A 26,149-nucleotide genomic window follows, 5' to 3' on the forward strand; every position below is an offset into this window, starting at 1 on the left:
AGGCTGTTTTTAATAAACTACCCGTTCATACAAATTGATACAAATACAGGCTGTTTTCAAGTGGTCAAGGTAGGCGAAAAAAAGGTTAAAAAAGCAGGTTTGAAGGAAAAATGTATCGATAACGTCCTAGTCATCATGATCATGAGAAAGAGATGATTGAATAGCGGATGAAGATTTATTGATAGGCTTTGTGGTGGTGGCTAAGACTCATTATTGACTTGGAAGTGAAAACATAACCTCATACTTTTTTCAAAGCTTTATTTCATCAAAATTTGAGAAAGACAGTTTTGGGCTGTACTTTCTCTCAATCATATTATTGTATATTATAATGACTTGTAATTTGTCAATAACTAAAATAGTGGTGGATAGTAAGTAGTACAAATATATTCGTAAGTAGGCTAGTAAATCTCAGTAGTCAGTAATTAACAATTTTTTTTCACAAAAAACACAAAATTTTTCCCCCACCTACATTTTATAAAAATGCAAACATATTAATTTTGAAAACTTAAGTGCCCAGTAGAAATCTGTTACAACATAACCTAAAAAGTAAACAATAATTCTGAACCGGCTGTTAAGAGTTCACAGCCGACAGCGCTATCTGTCGGCAAAAGTTTTAACAATAATGTCCGACTCTTAAGGTATGCGCACACACCGATGCGCACAAACTCGTTACGGAATTTTCAAGAATTCAGACTGCGGTTTCCAAACGAAGTTTTCGTTGCGAAATATTCGCAGCGCTGGGGCACGCACACTAAGAAGCGAAATAATCGCAATGTGGAGCGCGGGAATATTCGAGTTGTCTTAACAGTTCAGCACTTTTATCATCTAAAATTTATGGTACTACTGGAGGCTACTTCATCTCAATTTACTGAAGTTCATCATATGAAGAAGAAGCCCTACTATTACTTGCTGTGGCGGCAGACTCTGAATAAGATGAAAGGCCAAAAAAATGTGGGTGCATGCTATTAATAAAGATAGACTTTAATTTGTAGAATACCATACCTGTACTATTGTACCACAATTGAGGAAGGATAGACAGCTATCCTTATATTCTTATGATCTGCATGACTAAGATCATACAATATTGGATAGGTATAAGTATAAATAATCTCCAACAATTGTTCTGTGTTCGCTATTCTCCCACTCGTGATCGTGCAATGTCTGTTACTGTTTACAAGACAGACGAAACTAGTTTAGTTCCAGAACTCGCCACAAAATTCGCAACGCGAAAAAGCGCTGCAAAAGTTGCGAATATTTCGCAACACATTGGTTTGCGCCAGCACATACACCGCAATGGTATTAAATCTCCGCACGGCAAGTTCTCCGAATTAAATTCGCAACGCAACAAAACTTCGCAATATATTCGCGTCGGTGTGCGCCTGGTTTTAACAATGATGAAGTTCGCGTTCCAGATTAGTTGATGAGATATATTTGTTGGCTGGCATTTTGAATAGCATGGATTATTTAATACGTACTAATATTAAGTACGTAATAAGTTAAGCATATCATTTAAAGCCTGTTAAATTTTAACCGTGAATAATTTCAAGAGAACCAATCAGAGAAGCCTGTTTTTCGAAAAAGCCTTCTCTGATTTGTTTTCGTGAAAATAATCACGATTGAGATTTAACCGGCATTTGTGCAACCGGGCCTAAGTATTGTATTTTTCATCGCTTATATTTTTCACTTCAGCATATTCAGTTGTAGCACTCGAATATTTGAGTTCTTCTCTGAAGAGAGCTCTGATCACAACTGAATGTTGTCATCTATATTATTTTTAATATTAAACTGTGTTTGACAGCATAATTAAAATACAACATACTCTGATTTAGATAACTTATCATTCAATTTCAAACTATATTCCGTATTCAATTGAGTGATAATTGATATTATATGAGCGGAAAATGAAGTCAGATTGGAAATAATTTCATGCGTATTAATTCATAATATCTAATTTTCTTAAGGGAAAATAAACCCTGTTGTTACTAAAAAACACAATTGTCCATCAATTGTTCAATGATTGAACTGAATTTATTCGTTGAATCCATTGATTGCATTTGCTTTTCAAACGACCAAAAACAAATATCTAAAGCGAAATCCACCTTCAAGGTGCGAGACTGTACACTGCGATGTGCCAGGGTGAGAACAGAATACTATTAATAGATTATTTTCGTTATACAAGGTGCTAAAAAACTTCACGTTAAACCGAGTACCAAAGCGTATGACTTAGCACGTGATTTCGGCTGTCATGTAATAACAGCGCCTCAAGAATAGCAAGATGTTCACTTCTTGAGTCTCTTAATTACATGAATGCCTACAAAAATAACGAATAAGTTATGTATGTAGTTCTATGTGGGTATGCTGTTGTTACGTAGGGTAGGAACTATTTCTGAAATATTCTCACACGAGATTCTCTAACTAGTTTAGTAGGGTTTGAAATGTGACAAATCGATATAGAGGGTCAAGAATATAAAGTTGTGATGGTATTATTACATTGGGTGTTGAAGGGGGTTGGATTTGTGTGCGCCATTGCAAGTCAACGTGCTTGCCTGGCTTTTGGCTGCAGGCGCTGAGTGGTGAGTGGTGAGTGCAGCAGTGTGACGACTACTCACTAATAGCATTTAAGCTCATTACCGTATAAAGGCGAAGCCGTTTGTTTAACACCCGTTTAGAACTGTTCTCTCACTATTTTCGCCCAAGCCCGAGCTGTGATCAAACAATCTTATAATAGGCTCTATTAACCGGAATCAACTGTCTTCGATTACCATATCATACACCCTAGACAAATTGCCGTAGTGATAATTTATTCCGCTGAATAGAAACTATTCTAATACGAATAAAAAATTTAAAAAATCGTTATTAAAAATACAATAATTGAAGAATAACATGGATTTTGCAGTTTGTTAGAGTTATCCGAGAATTCGATTCCCTTCGTGTCATGTATTGTATAATTTATCTATTCTATCATAGTAATATTGATATTGACTTCTTCATAATAGCATAATTTTACTTTCATTGCCCTATTACCAGGTAAGGAAAGTATTGCTTACCGAAAAAAATTAAGGTACCCCAATTTGTAAATTTCAAAAAAAGTGGTTTTTGGGTATTGGTCTGTATGTGTGTGTGTGTGTGTGTGTGTGTGTGTGTGTGTGTGTGTGTGTGTGTGTGTGTGTGTGTGTGTGTGTACACGATATCTCATCTCCCAATTAACGGAATGACTTGAAATTTGGAACTTAAGGTCCTTACAATATAAGGATCCGACACGAACAATTTCGATCAAATTCAATTAAATATGGCGGCTAAAATGGCGAAAATGTTGTCAAAAACAGGGTTTTTCGCGATTTTCTCGAAAATGAAAAAGATTGAGCATGAAAATCTCTACAATTAATGTTCAGTAACATTTTCACGAAAATTAGAAATAAGCTCGAAATTCGAGAAATGTGATTATTTCAATTGCAAACTGTTGACAACTGTTGATTCTATTAAATCATTCACTATGAAGAGATAGCACACCTCGTGTGTATCCAGCGTTATTGTCCTGTCACCAGCTGGCTCAGATCTTTGAATAGTAGTAGACTTGAGATGCGCGGGAACACTAGCGTCAGGTGATAGATAAATTTTCATAACGGCAAAGAAAGTTGTGTGAGTGCGCCACACCAGATTTTTTTTTAAATCAGTTCCACAAGGAGAAATATTATATCAAGGAATAATATAGCTTTAAGAAGAAATAATAATTATTATGATAATAAGAGAGCAGCTGTTTGTCTACTAAGTAAACGAGTAGTAACGAGTCCTATTTCTTTCATTCAATATATTTTCTCATCATGATACCAGGCTATCATGATAAATCAAGTCATTACTCTTTCATCAATGACGAATAATTCTTTTAGTATTTCTTCATTAATTTTTATTTCAATTGTTTGAATCTTCAGATAATATTATTATCAGTCTAGGCCCGGGGCCATGAGCAAATATAAGATATTAATTCGGGCTCTTCGCTCTTCCCCAGGGTCCCTAGCAGCTCGGACCCCCCACACCACAGGGCCAGCGATGGTTTAAGTTAAGCCACTCGAAAAATATAAGAATGGAAGTTGAAAGTTGAAACAACTTCACATTCAACAGTGAAAGAGCACAGAGATTTCTATTGTACAAATAATGTTATTCTCAATCCCATACAATAATCATCATTATTCAAGTGATTTCGATTCCATTAATCCATTATCAGGCTACATTCTCATCGCCTGATAAAATTTTATTAAATATATCTCTTATTTTCGAATAAAATAGAGGAATACATTGGCATCAATGACTGTATTTATTGTGTGTTGAGAAAACAGTCTCTCAACACGGTCAATAGTTTTAGAATCCATTGTGAAGAGACTGATGAACTCTGATAGTTCATTAATCAGGTCAATAAAAGCATGGGAACTTGAAAAGTTTGTCATTTCAGATGAAATATGAGATGAGCTATGCTGAAAATCGTAAGTGCAATCACACCAATATAATAGTAGGGCCTATTATCTATTATTATAGTGAACACGAAAAATCATGCTATACAGCAAATTCCTTCCAAGTATTGTTTTTCCCAGGACTTTCCAACTCAATATTCCAGCAAATTTTTCAGAATTTGATCGATGAAGAAAGCTTTCTTCTAGTAACGGTCATAGTACTTATATTTTCTTGAATTCAGTAGCTTCATTTTGTTTTCATTTAGACTGTGAACTTTATGCAAAATCAGATCATACTCATTATCGTGGAATTTAAAGCTATTGTTCTCATAAGCGTGGGATAGTACAAGATTGGACAGTTCTAATTTTAGAATAAAAAATAAGTTGTTACGAGGAAAAAATCATTTCGATTCAATGAGGATAGTAACTTTGCAGTAAACCTTTATCCACATCAGTGATGCGTGTAACCGACTATTCTAAAAAATTTAGCTGTCCGACCAAATACGGTGCATTTTTAAGTGATCAAATGAAGGGATTTTAGAAATAAATAACATAATATTGATGAAGAAAGTAAGCGATTGAAAGTTATCCAATTTTCCAGTTGGTGAAAAAGTGTTATTCAAGATATATTATAATAACCCTGTATCTCGGAAAATATACATCAGGATTTTATTTCAATGAGATTCCACGATGGAAATATTGGAAATGAATCGTATGGAAAAATGGATTATTTGAAAATTTGACAGACAAACGAGTTTATTCCGTAATCCGATGAATTATCATTTATCGAGAAAATATTCCAGTTGTTATTCAAACATCCATATTTCAAATAAATAACTTAATAAAATCATCCCCCAAATCATATTATCTTTTGATTTGGTTAAAGTAATAGGATCGTCTCAGTTGTTAACTTCATACTGCAGGACAACAGCAGGGACAAATACATCAACTTTGAAATATTCTAATTTTCCTAAAATATTGAAGTGTAATATCTGTTTCATTTCTCTCCATAAATTGCGAACAAGATATATCTCCTACTCATCACTTACATGGTTATTATCCACTGAACAGTCATATCAGGAATCATGAAAACATATTTTATAAATTTGATAAATGATTGATGAGGGTTGGACATGGAACGACGATTTTCTAATTAATAATTATTATTTTTGGATGAGACAGCCCTCCCCACGTCAAGCTAGCCGATTGAAGGCCTAAAATAGATCAGCAACTGCAAATCGAGACAACCCTAGTTTGTAATCTACTGGTGGGAAAGCGCAGCAATCGACCCAAAGTAATACCTACTGTCAATCAAATCAGTGTTTGTGGGTTCCATAGTAAACGCAATAGACAAAGCCTGTTACCTCAATAGAAGGCTATGCTCCAAGTGTTGGGTGTTGTTATTACGTAAAAAAGCGTTGTTATTGATACAGATCGAGTGGTAATCCGAAAGGTAAATTATCATCAGTGAGTGATTCCCCTTGTTTAACGACAAATTGCCATCCAAGCAAACGCGGCAAGCGACGGACGCCCGACAGCGTGCAGAAGACGTTAATAAAATATGCGATGATTAGACGTTTGCGCTAACGCCGGACAAACTTCGGCGTTAATAGAACGCATTGAAAACGCCGGCTGACAGGCGTACCTTTTTCCCAGCAATGATGACGGACGTTCAGGTAACGATTGCTCCACGTCTCTTCTTCCTTCAGCACCCCATTTTAATATAGAAGTTTGGAACACACGTACAAATAACTTTGAGAAAGTACAAGAGGAAATGATCAGCTTCGACAAGGGAAATATCATACATTGAAAACCTTGATCAAACCGAATTCGCACGTACAGATCACGTTGAAAATGTACCAGAGCCTAGAGGATGGTACAAGCTTCGTCAAGAAAACGCATAATGAAAACTGTGATTCGAATTCAAATTAAAGTCTTTGAATCCTCTTTTTTGTTGAATAAGTCCCTCTGATTAAACCAAATAGGAATAGCCCGGTTGATATTCATTTGTTGCTATAGCAGTGTAATGCTATTGAAGTATCAAGGTTCATGTCTATACCATTTTAGTAAATCTTGAATGATGGAATATCAAAGAATGGTAATAATCTTCATCAAAACTCTGTAATTAATTATCTTTTTAAAATTTGGATTCTCAAATAATTTTTAAAGCGAAAGTAATCTGAAGAACGTTTCCATTACAATAATCATGCTGGTTTAGAACGATAGCTTAGTTAAACTTAGTTCAATTTATGATTCGCATCAATCACGAATTGAGTGTGTTGGTATTGACAAAGAGATTGTTATCAATTTGCAGAGTTAAGCAGTGTAATGCTATTCAAGTATCAAGGTTCAAATCAAATATCAAATCAATCATGTCTAATCAGGTACATGTCTACTATAACAGCTCAGTGAATCATGAATGATGAAATGTCAACGAATGGTGAAAATCGTTTGTTTTCTTACTTCACAAAATAGATAGGCCTATTTTAACAATTTCAAACACAAGTACTGTAGGTGAAAAAAATAGAAAAGTGGAGAAGTCTTCTGTTTCCTTACTCTCAGAGATGGATGGATATTTAAACAATTCCAAACGCTTGTACCGTACTTTAAAATTGAGAAGTGTAGTCGACATCAGTTTCATTTATTTTTTACATTATCAATTTATCCGCAATATCAACGGGAATAATAACATTTATTTATCAAGTACCAAATTTAAACAAAGTTCTTGTGAATTCATAAATACTATAAACACTATAAATGGGCAAACCTACGATGTATTATCTGATTTGATCCTGTCAAAAGATCAATTTGGCGGAATAATCGTTATTGTCAAGCAGCAAGATATTTGTAATAGGGCAACAGCTACAAGTTGAGCAGAGAAGCGGAGTAGGCTGTCTTGAGGGATGAAGGTGGACTTGAGATTGACGAGAGGGTACAGCTGAGTCTTAAGGGAGGGAGGGAAGGTCTAAAGGGGAAACCAGAGAACATTGTGATTACAGGAGTCCGTTACTAATGGGCCACAACTAATAGGTCACAGCGTAATATATAATATATTGGCGACATATCAAGGGTATACAGATATATATGTTTGTGGGTTGTATAGGGTAGAATATTCAGACAAATCTACCATCAGTGGACCCCTGTTCTTGGGTGTGTGAGTGTGAGTGTGTGTGTGTGTTGCCGTCCTCAATCGACACATTAGCTGAGTAGTTGGCTGATTGAACGAGCGAGCCATTTGACATAGGGCAGAGCAGATGCCCCGGGGGACGGAGGCGCACGTCTCGGGGGACCCGTGAGCCGGAATTAGCCCCCTTCCCCCTACACTGACATCTTCAACCTCCTCGGGAGCCACTCCTAACGTCCAATAGTAATAGTAATGGCTCTCTATTACAATATTGAGAAGGCATCTCGGACCAACAGAACAGATCAGATCAGATCTATATGTATTGATAATACAGATATGAGACAAGCGTAATGACGACGCGGTCCCTTGCGCGCACGCACGCACACACCCCTTAGGCCAGGATATGTCATCGGTAAATAGCATATTTAATAGCCGTAAGGAGAACGGCGCGCCGCTCCTTGGAGACGACCAACATGATTTAATATGATATGAGCCGCAAATAATTATTGTCGTCAATTATTTACTTGTGTGCACCACTGATGATGAGCCTGGTACACGAGCTAGCAGCTTATCCTTTCATGTCACATGATTGATACATATTATTTGTTGGCGGAAATTCAAAATCTATTTAGAAGATTGAAGTTTTTCATTCAACTATCACTTTTAGATTAAAGATGACTTTTTAGATTATAGATGAAGAGAGAAGCCATACAGAAACAGATTGAGGTCAAGTCTAGGAGTACTAAACTATATTATGAGAAACAATTGCCTAGTTTTTGAGGATAATTTGTTGAACTGTTATACTCAACAGAACGGGGAACAGCTCATCAAAGTATTACTCTCAGAAAATCCATCTAAACTACCATTGATCTATCATATAGAATGCTCATTATAAAATCAGAAACAATTTTTTAGATTTCAAATTAGTTATCATATCATCAATTCACGTCTTTCTTAATACATCATCAATATTTAGAAAAGAAAATTACCTGGAAACTTTTTCGTAGACACAGTGAAATGGATTGATGACGACAGTCTCGTGAATTCCCCCAAAAACTTCAGCTGGTTAACCATAGACGCTGATCTCTAGATGATTGGGAGAATCAGAGCAGTTTCTTTGTGGATATGAAGAAGCTGTTCAATGTTAACGTTTCTCCAATTATTAAAAAAAAATCACTTCGAAACTTTTCGTATCTGTTGAGATTTATATAAAAGAGCGTTATAAATAAAATTTGAGAATATCTTGTAGAATCTCCGGGATAGCTTGAAATGACACTTTAGCGATACTCTTCTGTGGATGGCTAGAATAGCCAAAGGAAAGATTGACACAGATGAGAGACACTTTTAAAACTTGCAATTATATATTCCAACGAAATCACAAAACACATTCTAGAGAATGAGCAACTATTGAAATTCGAATTTCCACACAACTGATGATGAAAATAGAATGTTCACGACTTGAGAATCTTGTCCAACACTCAGGAATTCAACAAACGCGGGGTAGGCCTATTTTTGAAATGACAGATTCAGATGAATTATTACTACACTTTCAAACATTAAGGGAGAGTGGTCAATTTAGAATTCGAGGACCAAAATGCTTCTCACTTCGGAATTTCGTTTGAACACAGAGTTGTTTTTTGATGAATGTTTTAGATAAATTTGTAATTTATAATTGAGATGTCGTCACCCAACACTTTGGAAGTAAAATTCAATTCAACATTTTATTCCATTGATAAGAAGTAATTAATTAGAGGGTGCACTGGACTGGAGAGACTGGTAACGTGACAGGTACGAAAACAGACTGCAGTTTGATTGAGTGGTGAACTGTCAAAACAGAGCTGGAATATAGGAGGGAAAATGAGACGTTTTTCATCAGCCGCATAACGTAATCTGGTCAAGTTGTACATTTGCTTTCAGGGAAAGGCAAGAAGGGAAGAGCAGCCGCCGTTGTGGAGAGGGGGGAGGGTTACGCGCGGCGCAATGATGTAATAAAACATTGTGGAAGTTTTGCAAAGTAAGTAAGGCGGCGGCTGGCGGTTTGAAGCGACGATCGTCAATAAGGGGGCGTGGAGAGGGGAGCGGTCGCTCCACTGAAACCTGTCATTATTTGGCCACCCGAATATAGTGATGGGACAGGGAACGGTGGAATGGATGTCGTGACGGAGGCGGTGGAGAGAGAAAGAGTTAAAAACATGGGACGGGTGGAGAAGGAGAGAGAATCTGAAGAAGAAATGAAGCGGAAGAGGAAATATCGGAGAAAAAAGAGTGGAATCGGGCACTATTTGATTAAAGATTAAAGAGAGCATAATATGATGGGTAAAAATGGGAAAATGAGTGAAGGAAATGAGGAAAACATGGAAAAGGATGAATTAGTAGTGAGAAAACGTAGATAAAAGAAGGAGAGAAGAGGTGGAAGAGATTATGAAGGAGAGTTTGGAAAATAAGGAGAAGGGAATAAAAATATTTCAGAAGAAAAATCAGGATATCTGGATTTAGAGGAAAAGAAAGGTAGATATAAACGTGAGAGAGATATGAGGATGCGGTAGAAGAGTAGTAGAAGGGCGTGGAAAGATCGAGGAGAAGGTGAAGAAGGAGAAGGAGGAGAAGGAGGAAGAGGAGGAGGATGAGGAGGAGGAGGAGGAGGAGGAATAGGAAGAGGAGGAATTAGAGGACTGGAGGAGGTGGTGAAAAGTGAGAAGAAGAGGGAGAGTGAAAGAGAAGATATGAATAGGATGAAGAGAAAAAGGAGGAGAAGGTAAGTGGAGAGCTGAGAAGCGGAAAAAGAAGGAGGAGAAGAACTAGTGAAGAAGCAAGAGGGAGAGAAATAAGTGGGTGAGCGACAGGTGGTGATGTTGATGATGGGTGTTGGAATGATTGGTTGAAGGGAAGGGTAGGGAAAAAGTGGAAAAGCAGTAAGGCGCCTGTGGTTGAGCATTAGTTTTTCATGGGGGATTTGAGAGAGTTCCCAGTGTTTTCCAGGACTAGGAGCCCTGCAATCAGTCGAAATGGAATGATAACGAGAAAGTGAGGGAGTGAAAGTTAGAAATAAACTGAAGAGAGAGAAAATGTACATAAAAGGGAGATATGTAGACAAAAATAAACTAGGGGAAGAAAGTATATGAAATATGATTTAACAAATCGTAGATTAAAATAATATAAGAATTTTCAGTTCATAACTTCCTAATCATAAATATTGAATTTAAACAAAATGTTACGTATGATAAGAGTAGAGATTAGAAATTAAAGAAATAAAGTGAGGGAATTTTTAATTGAAAGAACTGTGATCAAGGGAGACAAATACACACGGGCAAAGAGGAAGAGAAAGTGAGTGAGAGAGGAATCGAGCGACAGTAGTTATGATTTGAAGCTGATAAAAATATAAGTTGGAGTGAGAAAGGAAAAGGTTGTGATGGATCTTAGAGAAAGACAGCTAGTGATTCAGGGCTCAAAATGAGCGTACAGCAATTATCAAAGGCGTCTCTCTCTTCTACTCTCCTCTACCAAATTCTACTTTCAACTATTTTCCTACCGATTGCATCACAGCGGTACTTGGTTGACACTGACACCATCTAATCATTGGTTTCGCTATTCTTCAGCTTTATACTGATTTATTCAATGTATATTTCCTCACCGAATAAACCAGCCGCTAATTATAGCATTTTTCCACGTTTCGGGCGCCTGACAGACAAGGCCCGCCCGACCACAGTTTATCCATCGCTAGGAATTATGGTCTATTACCGTAGACTGACAAATCACACCCCTATTTCCTCTGTCCCTAATTCTTCCTCATGCTATTCTTACCCCTTCCCATTTCTTCTTCTCTGTCTTTTCACTCTCCATTCAACTGCAAATCATTATTTCGAAACTATTCTCTCTCTCTCTTTCTTGAAATCACACCCCTACCTGATAATGAGGCCAGCTAACTAAGTCTATTCAAATCTGTTTTGATCATGAATAATTTTGATATAATTGAGTTTCTATTATAGGCGTGCTTATCATTTTACGAATAAAGAGTAAGCGTTTTATGATACAGTATTCTCTTGTTTTTGTTTTCTTCGAAAAAATTATTTTGCTTGTCTAAAACCTCACTGATCCAGGAAAGTTCAAGTGCAGTATAATATTCCAATCACAGTATTTCATTTTCCAAGTTGTCACCTGAATACTTTTAGACAAAAACAATCCAACAATACACATTTTTCCTGTAAGAACGTTATTCACGAAATGTTTCAGTCAATAAAGTGAGCATCTAAATTCGTGTGTGAGTCAAGTTTTTCATTTATTATTTATGTTGCAATGCATTTTATTGTGAAAGACTATCTTGAATTAATATTGTATACTGGGAAGGAAAAAATTCAATATCAACAAACAACTGACACATTCACTAAGAATTCCAGAATGGAAAATTTCAGTATTGTACAAAAATCTTTGACACATAATGTTCAAATTAAAATGTTCAAATTAAAATTTCAAATTAATAATAATTAAGTGAACACCTCTGGATGATTGGCCAACATGTTTGGCATCTCATCAGCTATATTTTTCATTCTGGTTTAGGATTCAATTCTTGTTGCTAAGAAACTGAAACAATGATCATGATCCATGATTAATCGTTATCACAGGTACTGCCCGCCCCACGACGGGAAAAGTTGAATAGGACATTATGAAGATCTTCAGCTATCTAAAAGCGGGTTCTTATACTGTAGTATGGTTGGAATTTTATTCGTGGGATGAGATAAATTATAGAATTCTTCGGAAAATTTTTATATAAAATGGAGGGCATCACTTTTTCTTAGCATGTGTAAGGTTTGAGTCGAATAGTTGAGAATTAAAAATTAAATGGTTGAGTTGAATTAATCAAACTTAAGGAACTTGTGAGAGTTCAATGGATCGGAAGTATTATAATATTACTAATCATTTTATAAGTAGGTGCATTTTCATTCATTAGTTATTTTATAATACTTGCATTTTTTTAATTAGTATTCGTCAGTTAAAGAATAATAAAAGTGTGCTCACATATACTGTACATCGGATGAGACTGCTGAGTAACCTATAAAAACTATTCACACTACTTCAATTAATCACACAGATTTCCGCTCAGTGCACTGTCAAATCTTGTCGAAATAGCATTCTAGAGGCAAGTAGGCTACTGACACTATGCTCAAAAAAGGCTTGAGATAACAAACATTGCTTGTTGAAAAAATTCGGAAAAATTCGATCATATATCAACAACGTACTTGAAATAACAATAGACTCCTCTAATGTTATCAGTCAGCCAACATGAAACGGCGTCAAAAGAAGATTAAAATAAAAAAGAGACAACACAGCTTTGGTTGGGATAGGTTAGTGATGAAATGCATTATCAGCTGCACTCATTTATTTAGCTCATTATTCTTGACAGATTTCGCCTTGAACGTTGAAAAATTCGGAGACCGAAATCGTTCAAAAGTTATTCGCTGACAAAAATGCCATCTATTACGCATCTATGAACACAGCAAAAAATGACATAGATTGCAAAATTAAAAATCTGAATATTTCATCGAAATAGAGAGATAGTTCCTGTTTAGATAATACTCGAAATGCAATGATGTCAAATATTTTCATGATTAATTTAGAGTAGGCATTTATGAGTGTAAGGAAGGTTATCATCGTTTAAATGAACCTTTTTTAAAGAGTAAGTCACCTTGGAGTAATTAGTTTTGAATAGATTTCAACCCTAAAAAAGATTTTGTGAAACGCAGATACAGTTTTTGCAGATTGGTTCATTTAATGGGAAAGAAACTGGAAGAATAAATAAGAAAGAAAGTTATTGGGAAATCGTATCGAAAAATGACGAAATTGTTAATCCACAAGGTCTATAGAGTTTAGCAATATTGTATATCTTGATATCATAGTGAACATAACCAATCTACTGGAATTTGATAGGGAAGAATAAATGGGCAATTCATAATTATTATAGAGCTATCCATTGAATCTTGCAAAGTGAATTTAAGAAGTGTTGGATATCATGCCCTAGGCCCACTTCTCTCAAAGTTGAGTTGGACAAAGTCAGCATCTCCCGTACATCTATCAATAATCAAAATAGTATTTGGTCTAGAGTAGGCTTATAATTAGTCTGTGACGAAACAAACTCTCATTAGAAGTGGATAAACGTTATGCAAAATGATAGCTATCGATAGAAAAGAAACAGTTAAGCCCCGCATACACACATCGATTTTCGTTCGTACGATATTTTGCCGTCCTTATGGATTCTGTCAGATTAAATGGAACTTGACAAACATCATCTGTTTGGAATCATCTGTTTAATTGAAAAGGAATTATAAGGACGGCAAAATAACGTACGAACAAAAATCGATGTGTGTGTGCGGGGCTTAAGTTGTTGATAATGATATACCTCAACATTTTCTTAAACTGACCGTTTACTATTTTCATTGTAGCCTATTAATAATGATAAATGATACACAATGACTGAGTTCTATTATGAAATCGTTACATACTATGATACTGCTTGAATATGTTTCTTATCAAACGGGTAGACATATTATTAGTAGAGGGGAGGTAGTCGCAGTTTATCAGATCTCGTGTAGTCGTGCAACACGGAGTTTTAGAATTTGTTTGGTCAGTTTTATGAATTTAGTTCAATTATTACGCTAGCTGTAACCCGCTGAGGAAATGAAGCGAATTAACATGGTGGGTCAATTTTTTAGGGGTTGACGGTAAACCCCTCAAAAGAGACGAAATAATTATAGCTTTTTGAGCCCTATTTTCTTTTCGGCTGCGTGTACTGCAGTGAAACGCATGCAGTGGCAAACAACCATGTTGCTGCGGGGCCGTTTTAATGGACTGCTGTCGTATCTTCGGCTGTCACAGCGTGGTTCAGTCAACCTGTAATTTTTGCACTAATAGCCGTTCGGTGGAGTTTTTTGCAAATAGTCCAACCAACCAGGCTTGTCAATTCTTTTCATGTGAACAGTCGTCTTGCCAGTGCCACCGGTCTATCCATTTAATTTTGGCCATTTCGGTCCCCTAATTTCATATGAGCGTCGCGTGCATACCATCAATAATAATTACAAAGCTCTCACCAGCTCACTTCCTCAATCGTTCTTTCTTTCTTCCCCTCTCACTCTTTCTTCCTCTTTGTATATTCAACTCTTCTCATCCTCTCTATCTATGCTTCATTCTCCACTCACAGTTCTTTTTCCTACTCGTAAGAGGTTTCTCTCTTCTACTTTACCAACACTATATCTTTCTCTCTGTTATTTCAATTTCTCTTTCTGTATCTCATTCTCTCTCCCATTTATTTTTCACTTACACACTAACCTTTTAGGATTCTAGTGGCCAGATAACTGATAACTCATGAATTCACCAATTTTTCTATGTACCTCATGAAGTTCTGAAAACATCTATTTCAGACGAATATATTATTTATTATTATTATTTAACGAAAATCCTAATTAAATGCTGTAAATCACCCCGAAGACTTTTGCTACTGCGAACATTGACAACAGGGTTGTCAACAGCTTGATGAAAATTCGATGAGAACTAGTATCCAAAAATTATTTGCCAGCCCGGGAATCGAACCCGGTACCTCCTAATTGCTAGTCAGGAATGCTTACCCTTACACCAAATTGACAATCTCTGGATAGCAGCGCTCATTTTATACGAAGCCATAGCGGCCAACCAGTCTACAGATGCAATCTCTATTCAATTCCATCTGTAGAATATAGCAAGTAACTTATAGAATAGCATAAATTTTGATCCATCAAAATTTTCTACCAGTATTTCACGCATTTCAATTGTTAAAAAAATAAAATACCTGTAAATAATATTGCATTCAAATACGAAGATAAATTATCCCGAACCAGTCATTGATATTTTTAGTTAAGTGAACAATATAAAATCGTAACAAATAGTTTTATCCTTCAGCTTTAATTCTTAAATTTAGACACTCAATTTAACTCTGATTTCAGACTAGTAGCACAAGAGAGTATTATCACATTAATCAAAAATCTCTAAAGAATCTAATGTACAACTTTTATGAGTACTGTAAAGGCGAACGCATTCAGCAGCAGACAGACGAATGCAGACAGAAGGGGCAAAAATCTCTCCACAGGTGTTCGAATGTTGCAACGCATACGTCCGTTTGTCTCCATAGTCCATTATGTCTGCTCACGGCTGCATGAAGACATTGCATTATTTTGTTCTCCATCTGTCTGCACACGTCTGTCTGCTGCTGTGTGCGTTCGAATTGAGTCGTTCAAATGGGTGTATGATGTGAATGTATTTGAATATGTATTTGTTTGTATTAATTTTAACGCAGAGAAGGAATAATTAAAGAATTAAAATAGCATATTGCTAAGGGAAATGAAGTTCTAGAAGCATCCCCAGTGTTACCAGGGTGCAGATCATCAGAATGTCAATAACCACAATTTTCAAGCATTAATTTCTCCACTTCAATTGCAGTTCATTCGTTACATGATTTGAGAGGCGGAAAATTGGATTTGAAATGGAGTTAGTTCACCCAGTGAGCGACACGGGATGAGACCAGTGGCATCGGTTCTTTGAATCAGAACAGAGGTACAGAAAAATGTATGGAAACCGAACGGTGGGAGAAGACACGACCAGTATGCCTACCTTTAGTTTGATGATATTAACCAGCAGCAAATTTCCCAGGAGGAATTCAAATCACAATAAAAACATTCCAGACCGATTACCTCTAAAAATACTGCTTGCATATTCGAGTGATCAAACTAAGTTCAACTTTGATTTTTTTCCGACGATAGAGCCAGGAAACTGGAATCCAATTGAGTCAGTTATCAAATTGCATTGATCTCGTCCTATTCATCATTATTCTACGAAAAATTTGTATGGAAATCTATTAAAAAGTTTACGACACCCACACAATACAGAAACTGTGTTATATCAGATGTTAACTTGGGACATACGAAAGTTAGAATAGACAAGATTGGATAAGAATTAGAATAGACATGATAGATAATTAAAAAATATATATTGTAGATCTTCGATTATGCTAAAGAGGAATCAATATCATTTCATCACTTGAAACTATAGGAATACCTTATGAAGGTAGTATTATAGTAGTAGTATTAAAGGAAGTAAATATAGTATTATAGTAGAAAATACCTAATGGTATTTACCTATTCTAATAATTAGGTCTCTACATAATTGTAGAGATTGGAAGAGCGACATGATAAGTCATACTTACTAGGAATCAATATTATGATTCAAATCCCATTTCATTCAAGTCTTCTCCTACAACATGCTTTAAAACTAGGGAAACAACTCCATGATAAATTATTTAAATATGAATATAAGACGTCGCCACAGCCTGCATCGATTGCTAGCAATGTTTAAATTGAAAAATATGATTCTAATAAAAATCGATCGACAAGAACCAGTTCTAATGCTTGTTGCAGTTCAAGTGTGGTTATGGAATAGCTTCTCGCCAGAAATCCTCGATAGAGTCGAGCTCTTCACTAATTGAGTAATTTGAATGCAGGGTAACACTTCCATCTCGTTTCTCACTGAGAAGAGAATGATCACTTGAAACCAGAATGGAGATAGGTCCTGTTCAGATGTGTAAACATTCTACCCACGATCAAAATTATGCAAAATTATAATAAATTCTGTAGTCTAAAATTTCTCTCTGGCACAAGAAATTCGAATCGAGTAATTAATTTAGCAACCTGATAGTTTTCATTAGCGAGGTGTGATCAAAATTAGAATGAACGTGCATGAAAATATGATCTGGACATTGTAAAACTGGCATTCAAACGAGAATGATTTAGAGTTTCAGAGGAGAATGTAATGGAGAGAAATCCTTCCCCTGCAAAAATCTGGAAATACTCACGAAGAATTCTTTAAAGTTGTTTGATTTGGTCATGAATTATAATTTCTGAACTACTGAGAATGGGGAATGAACCATTGAATTCAAAGAGGAACTCCATCATAACAAACATTTATTACTGCACCAGAGAAAACAATTTCTAGAAGGTTGGAATGTTTTCAATAGTAGACTATAATATCAACAGTTTTTTGTCGGCTGGTGAACTTTTTATCAGTCGGTTTTGAGGTTGGATGAAGCTGAGTGAGCATAGCATGTTGTGCTAACATGTGTGAGAACGGCAAGCGCCTACTAGGTCAGGATGAGCCGAATGTAGGTCGTCTCTGGATAAGGGGCAAAGAATTTGAAGGTCTGTGATTGGTCAGATGTGCAATGGACCGAGAGCGAATCAGCGAATCGGAAAGTGACAGCCATTGACACTCCTGCTCACATCTCACGTCAAAAACGGACTGGATCAAAATGGTCCCTTTGAACTACACCAGCAGATATTCCTCTCATTTTGTTGATAACAGAGATCAGTAACGTCTTCAGTGGGTCACTTGGGCATTCAGAAGAATGAAGAAATAGATGAAAAAACTTTTTAGAAGCTCAGAACAAATTGTATTGATACATAGTTCCATAAGTAGTCAACTAGGTTAAATTTGCTTTATGCATTTAAAAAATGAATTATTCATCCTGGATCATAATTACTATTTACTAAAAACATTATAAAAATAATATTGGAACTATTGAACAAAATATACAGGTTCTCAAGAGAAGACACAATTTCGCCGAATACATAGATTGGGTTCTCTGTATAATCATGTATACTTGTAGTTTATACTACTTCTACATAGAGAAATACTTGAAAAATGAGGAATTTCAATATGTCAAAAGCTTTTCACAATATAGGAAGACCTAGTGATGATCCAATTGATAAGCTGATATTAGATTGTTATGATGAAGCTCATTTGATATTCTTTCAATTGATGCGGTAACTTAATCTGAGGCAATTGAGATTCAACTTGAGAGTTTTGAACTGTGAGAGACCTTAGTACCACACCAGACTATAAACTCCCCACAGATGAATTTCTTATTCAAGTGATATGAATAATACACATTAATTGACTTAATGTATTTTAAGTTTGTAGTTAACCAGAGACAATTCCCAAAATCCATTCTCAAAACACCAAATACCCATTGACATGGGAACAGACTTCGAACAAGATCAAGTGCTCACTTGTAAAGTTTGTCATGCAAGCACATTTTTGCATAAAGATGCGTGATCCTGTTGGATAACATATTGGGGAATTCGATACTCAATGCGCATGCTCATACTACATGAACAAAGAACAGACTCTGTCAATTCGACAAGTGAACTTCTCGATTACCAGAAAGATGAGTTTTATGCTGTAATTTCTAATGCCGTGTACTGCGATGTTTTATTATTTCAAAATGTTCAATACCAATCAGCCAGATGAACTGGAAATTTGGGGAAGGTTCACTTGAAAAAATGAACATGAATTTCTTGTGTCTCGATTGGATGAGCATACGCTCCATCCAGCTTCTTACTACTATTAAGATGTATAGGAGGATAATCGATATCTTTGCAGCGTTCCACAAGGGGTTTATCATGATTTTTAATCAATCAATTTTTATTACAATCAACACAATACAATATACATAAAAAAATTCAAAACACAAAAAATCACAATCATAAATAAATTTCCCATGAAATACAAAAACAGGCTTCATGGCGGGGTTCGCTGGAAAGAGAGAAAGGAGGAAAAATACCTGGCCAACTATGGTTTCCCATGTAATAGGCAGGCATGATAAGGAGACAAGTTTCAAAATCTTCGTAAAAAGTTTTTGAGTGTGATTTCTTCTATTTGAAATTGATGGGGTGATTGTATTATAGTTAGGTAATGTAAAAGAGGAGTTATTGGAGAGTTAGGAGGAGGAGTAGGAGGAAGAGGAGGAGGAGGAGTAGGAGGAGGAGGAGGAGAAAAAGGAGAAGGAGAAGACGGATAAGGAGGAGGAACAAGGGAGGAGTGCATGGGTTAAAAGGATGAAGAGGATGGTTGTAGTAGAATATAGAGAGGTGGAAGTGCGCGTTTTTTCCATCTAAATTTTGGATTTATAAACAAAAATCCACATTTGATAATCTCTCATCTAATTTCATGACAAAAATTTAAAGATTTCTCTCAATAATGTCAACTGACATTTTTTTAATTGAATTGCTCTGGGTAGACGCGAGTACATTGAAGACCCACCTGGCTGTAAACTCCTATTGTTGGCTTCTGACCACCAAGATCACCTGATTCAATTCAATGTGACTATTCCTTATAGGAAAGGTATGAAAAGGGTAAGAAAGTGATATTATGAAAGGTTGGAAAGGGTAATTAAGGCCCGCATCCACAACTATTGCATGATTTGAAGCAGAAACACCAGTTTTCTGTGTTCCGGAACTCAACGCATGAATGTTTACCGTAAAACAAAACTTTCAGTTATGATAAAGATAGTCAGAAAGTCAGCTACGGATTTGTACTTCAATTGAAAAGAATTGAGAAAATGGATTAATAATTTCCAATAACTCTGTGAAAGTAGATTGCCACATATCATCTCGATATGATATCACTGAGTACCTATACCTACCTAAAGCTACCGTTATGTTTTGTAAATATACGGAAATTGGAATTAAGTAATATGTTGGTCGCACAGCAATCCAACTTTTAATCAAATGCATTGAATTGATTCCGATGGTTTTCCATGACTACAGTGATGATCAAAATTGATTACTTCCCGGACAATACTCACAAAAACAATTAAGATATCCTATTATAACTGTGGCATATAGTAGCATATAATTCAACAGAACCTGTTACCAGTAAAACTCTCTTTAAACAATAGCCAAACAATATTATTTTGAATATTCAATCGCCAGATCATGAACAACATTTCATAGTTCCATGAAAAAACCTATATTCGAAATCAACAATGAGTTGTAAAAAATAACGATATTCTGATTAATACAGGCGAAAATTCTAGTAAAATACAGGTTTGAAAAATTTTAGTCATAACAATGTTCTGTAGAGGCGTGATCATTTCGAAGTATTCATGCTTTAAAAAAACTATCTCAACCGATTTTTCAGAATTGCTATTTGGGTGTCAGCACTTACTTTCAATTCTTGGTATTATTTACAAATTAATTTTCATCTATAGAAATATTTATAGTTTTCTGAAAAAATGACAAGTCTTCCACAAACCTAGCACTAGTATTACCAACTTATCGAGAAAAGAATTATAATCTTCTGTATAATCAAGATAAGAGTGGTAAATGGTAATATGTAGTAGAGTGGTATAAATAGTAAAAGTTATATCCATCATGATATCATTTGCCGCAGTTTGATTACTGTCATGTTTTTATTGTGTTCTCTCAACAAAACATCCTCCGACTCCATCCACCAAAAAAATTGATAATCATGTTTCTTTTTCTTTGCATGTTTGAACTCAGCCCATGAATTTGACAAGTACTTTCCGCTTATTTTTGAGTTAGTTCAAGCAAGCTCAACGATTTCAAAAGTATGGAAGTCGCTTCTTCCACAGGCATAAGCAATCATGTAAATGGTCGATGACATCCTACCAAAAAATGATGTCTGGCTGCTTGGGGTGTACAATTACAAGCCGATTCCGTGATGTTTGACATGGGGTGGACTTGTATGTATATCGGTGCACATACATGGTTATACAATACTGGAAATTGCAGGTTGGGTTTGCGTTTCGGCAAAGTGTTCTGTTCATGAATGACGCGGGGCTGGGTGCATGCATGCACACAACACACACACACATGCAGATCATGCATGCAATCGAGCGAATGCACAACGGCGAATTTGACAACAGGGGAAGGAGAGGTAGTTCCTCCTCTGTTGGGTGGCGGTAGGGGGAAATTATTATGAAGGGGAATAAGTTTTCGGGTTTGGTTGAGAAGGATTAGATAGCGTGACGGACCGGAGTTGTCAGACTGAGATAACCTTGAAAGATTTTCTTTACTCCTCTCCTACTTCTTTTTCTTCTCCTTCTTCATCCATTGTCGTGAGAAAACGTCTTGGTCGCAGAACAGCTAGCTGCACTTCTAACTGCACCACTGGACTCCAACATTCCTCGGCTAGTATCCCATCATGCACTTCTGGCATTTAGTTGTGCATACGGATACAAAATACTGGTTGAAACTATACCATCTTTCCGTGAACCTACCACAATGCTTTTTATCTCTTCAAGTCAATGTTTTTTATTTACTGATATTGTAATTTTCTCGAATTGTGGAAGTTCTGATATTGATCACACTCAACTGAATTATAATATAGATACTTTTACTGTACATTGATTATGCCATTTCTTGATTATAATTGACGATGTATTTATTCAAAACCATCTTATTCATTCAAGATGGAAATAAGTAAGATTAAACTGTTTTTCTCGTCTTGAAATCAAATATTATGAAAATTTCAATAAAGCCTAATTTTGTTTTAATTGGACAGGGCACACCCAGGAACTCATACAACTATAATCCCTGAAATATGATCTCACTATTTGATGTTACATATAATTTTTATCAAAGATTGGGAGATTAGAAACAGTTATAAAACAATGATTTGATTGAATTGAAAAAATGTTTGTTGAGTTTAAAAGCTTTTTTGAAAAATTTGAATTGCTACGATATGAGAAGATAAAATATTTTCTCGTTTGGTGTATACACTTGATTGGAGAGATGAGGGGAGCGGAGGGCAGGCAGACTGCACTTGGGAATTGAAGTGTGCTTTCTTCCTTCTGCCTTCTGACTTGGCCCAGTATGCAACAAGGCTGAGAAGTGGGTGATGCTGAGATTCAAGTCAACCCTAAGACAGAGGGGAGGAGGAGATTGACTGGAAAGAGGAGTAGAAGAAAAAGTAAGAGGAGAGAAAGTAAGAAGGAAAGAAGCAGAGAAACAGAAGTTGGCGAAGGAGGGGTGGCGAAGAAGGAGGAAGGAAAAAGATGAGAAGAAGAAAGGAAAATAAGATTGAAGGAAGATTGAAGGAAAAGAGAAAGGAAAGAATAGAGGTGAATTGGGGAGAGTATCGATGGAAAAATGAGGAAGAGCAAGAAAGAAAAATCAACAACAAGAACCAGAGAGGGAAGCTCAAAGAAAAGAAAGCTATATGATACAGCAGGATAATAAGAAAAGGAGACTGAGAATATGAGAAGATAAAATTCAGCTTCATAACATTTTTAAAAAATCCGAATCAGGAAGAAAGATGAATGGGGGAGGAAGGGAAGTAGAGATGAGAGAGATGAGGACGAAGAAGAAACTGTAATGAGGAGAATAAAAATAATGAGGTAGAAGAACAAGAAACAGGGTAGAAGAAGGGGACGAAGACGGATATAAAGGAGATGAATAATAAAGAAAGATAGAAAATGTAGAAAAACTGAGGAAGAAACAAGATCGATAAAGAGAGAGGAATAATGAAGAGAAATAATTTGAAAATTTGAACAAGAATGAGATGAGTCTCAAGAAATAGTAATGGTATAATCACGATAAAGAATGAAGTGATGAAAGCACGTGAAGAGGGAGGAGGAGAAAAAAGAAAAAGAATGGAGAAGAATTAAAAGAGAAGTGAATGCAGGGAAAAATGAGATGAAGAATTTGGAAAAGCAGTCTGTTGTAGCAAAGTGATGAGGAAGAACGAGGTAGAGCAAGGGAGATGTCTCAAGAGGATCGCTCTCTGTCCAAGCATCCTCAGCTCTCGTATTATCAGGTGTTGAGAGCCCCACTCTGCCGACTACCAGTGGTGTGACCCAAAAACCGTGTCACACTGTTCAGATGAGCTACAATTATTATTGGTCTGCTTCATCCACCTGGGTGAAAGATCGCATGTGTCGTAAACATACTGAATCCATAATATGGTGAAATGGTTGCATACTGCTCTCCAATCACACGCTACTCTCGCGAAATGCACCCTTGAGCATAACCATCTAGAATTACGTTATTGATCTGCAGAGTCCAAACTCATCACAACTTCAATAATTTGACTTCATGAAGCTGAAGTTCAAGTGGATTATGTCAAATTACATTTTTATTGAGATGAGATGTTGTAAAACTTGGCAAATGAGAGTATAAACAACATCAATTTGTAATAAAACTATTAAAATCAGGGCTATCCATTGTTGAAAGCGAACATTGCATAACCTCGAACTTTGACTATGTAAGTACATATAAGTTTACAAAAAAGGACTAGTCTGCTAGTCTATAGTGCCATGCTGTCATCCCATTCGCGTATTGGGTTGATGGTTGATAACGCTAGTGATTTCTCTATGTCTCACCAATCTCGTAACGCGTCTTGTTATGTTGGTACAGCAGTAATACTAGATTTGCAGACTTGAAACTTCTTCAAGTGCAAAAATATTGTTCTCAGTAGCCACCGACTAGTATGGTTCAGTGATGTTTGGTCCAGTTCACTAGCGGTTCAATGGTCAGTCATCCATTATATTTCAACAAAAAATTGAGTTTTTTCCAAACCGCTAACTGTTCTATTAGGCTGCGGTTTGTTGGCCGGGCACCTCGGAAATTTAGTATATAGTATAAGGAAAACTATGCAAATGTTGAAGAAGAATAATCATCACAGCATAGATCGACATTTCATGGTTATGTTGAGTATCTTCGGCTCAATCTAAGGGATATTTTCAAATCTGTTATGGGTGACTCATTTTCTCCTATCAATTGATAAACTTTTATCACAAAACCTTTATTCTTGTGAGAACTACTTTCAGAGAAAGCTACTCTGATATCCTGATTTATTATAATATGGTATTCACAGCTCGAAGATGTTATACCTCGCATGGATTTCACACGACGCTTCTCCTTCAACCAACGAGGAATCAGTTGTGGACGTTGCAGCATTCTTCAATCACCAAAATTGAAATCACAAATCTCTTAAAATATAAATTATAAATAACTGCGCAGAAAACTATGTTGCTATGAAATATAACAAGATTGAAGACTCGGCGCATCCACTCACTATGTGATCTGCACACAAACTGACGTGAACCTGAAGGTGATGCAAGTCACAGCTGTGTTTCAGACATAGGAGAATGATAATATGAAGGAAAAGGGGAGGGATGATCACCCGACAAGCAATCATTGGTAACACACGTGGTCAATACAGCAGGAGAGTCCGTAGACAACAAGTGGTGGCGATTGGAAAATGATGCACCTTTTTGATTCGATGTGAACAGAAATGAGAATAAACCAACATTATGAAAAACAAATTGTTCAGAATTTTGGGATGATTGTTGAAAATAAATTGTATACGAAATTTCATTGCCTTATTATGTGCCTCAACAAAGTTCAGGATACTTTTCACATCAGTACAGATGTAAATAATCAGGAATTGATCACCCCTATCAAGGTAAAGCATATTAAAAGCCTCTAATTTGAAATCATTCACGAAATTATATTTTGATGAAGCTATTGTGAATGTGAGTGAAAGTGGCATGAAAAACAAGTTCAATTAGATAGCTATTTCCGACTCTATTTATGAAGCCATAGACATGATAGTATTGGGTCTAGAACTGTTTTCGTTTCCTGAATTTCAATTTCTCGGTGACCATATACAAAGTTGGGAAGCCAACTTCAAATAAAATTTAAATCCTAGAAACTTCAAATATATTTTAGCTAAGGGTACGTGATAAGGGCTGACAAGCGAAGATTGGATTTTAATAATACGGTTTGGAGCATTTCCTATTCACAATTAGAATAAATTCATAATTCCAAATTCCATAAATACTGTCCTAAATAGGTGGTATTTTCTATCATTCTTTCCCAAAGATGGAACACTGTGTAAATGTAATAGGTTGAAAAATCTCTCATCATGTTCACAATATTATTATAAAGTTTATCAGTATCCAACTGTCCATCCAGTTTGTGAAGATGCTTAAAACTGTAATAATTAAAATGTTCCAAGAGAAGAGAAATTTAAGAATGAAAAAATAAAGTTCAAGAATAGAAAGTGTCTCATTCTCTTTTTAGCGATCTTGTACAATTATTAAAAGTGAATAAAATGTAATTGAGTGAACAAGAAGACAATTAACCCTTCAATACAGAAAACAACCCAGTTTTTTAGGTAATTGTGTGCATCAAAGGGATTTCCAACTTGGAACAATTTTGTTTCTCATAAAGCATCCAACTTATTACAAGAGTGATCATTAGAGAGAGGCCACTGGAAAAGGAAAAATTCTTGAAAAGTTTCTTTTGGAGAGCAACAACTAATTATTATTCAGGAAAGTTCAAAGTTATGTGATTATTTCAAAATTTGAAGTTATATGGAAAATAGTCAAAGCTAATTCCAACTGGAATACTCGTATAATGATGTATTATGTAACTGTAAAAAGCGGAAAGTGGTGAACCATGTACAATACATGGCGATGAGAATATTGGGTAAAAATAAGTTCAGATTGTGATCCATGCTATGCAACTTCTTTCGCTCTCAAATCATACAGTTGAATATTATCAATGGTCATCATATTACATTTTGGAATAAACAAGAGCTTCAGTAGACCGTACTGATTCGAGGAATCAGCGGAGAAAAAAAAATGCTGGAACTCAATTGAATCCATAATCGATTGAGAATAACTTTGATCTACATAATAGTAAAATTATGGTTTTTGAAAGCGTTAATTAATTACAAAAAAATGTAAAACTTATAT

General features: G+C 35.8%; 1 protein-coding gene across 4 annotated transcripts in view; it reads right to left on the bottom strand.

The window, feature by feature from the left end:
- The window catches only part of LOC111052728 (mushroom body large-type Kenyon cell-specific protein 1), a 61,578-nt gene that overhangs the window by 14,761 nt on the left and 20,668 nt on the right, over window positions 1–26,149 (bottom strand). The window contains exon 1 of one of the 4 annotated variants that reach the window (XM_039442650.1): window positions 12,583–13,303. The exons of 2 other annotated variants lie outside the window; for them this stretch is intronic. In XM_039442650.1, coding sequence (XP_039298584.1) covers window positions 12,583–12,595 — 13 coding nt within the window. In that variant the 5' untranslated portion in view covers window positions 12,596–13,303. Of the gene's footprint in view, window positions 1–12,582; window positions 13,304–26,149 lie in introns of those variants that run through there. One more of the 4 variants, XM_039442645.1, reaches the window with a different exon arrangement.

This window comes from Nilaparvata lugens, chromosome 1 (genome assembly GCF_014356525.2).
Source record: "Nilaparvata lugens isolate BPH chromosome 1, ASM1435652v1, whole genome shotgun sequence".
In the NCBI taxonomy this organism is placed as follows: Eukaryota; Metazoa; Arthropoda; class Insecta; order Hemiptera; family Delphacidae; genus Nilaparvata; species Nilaparvata lugens.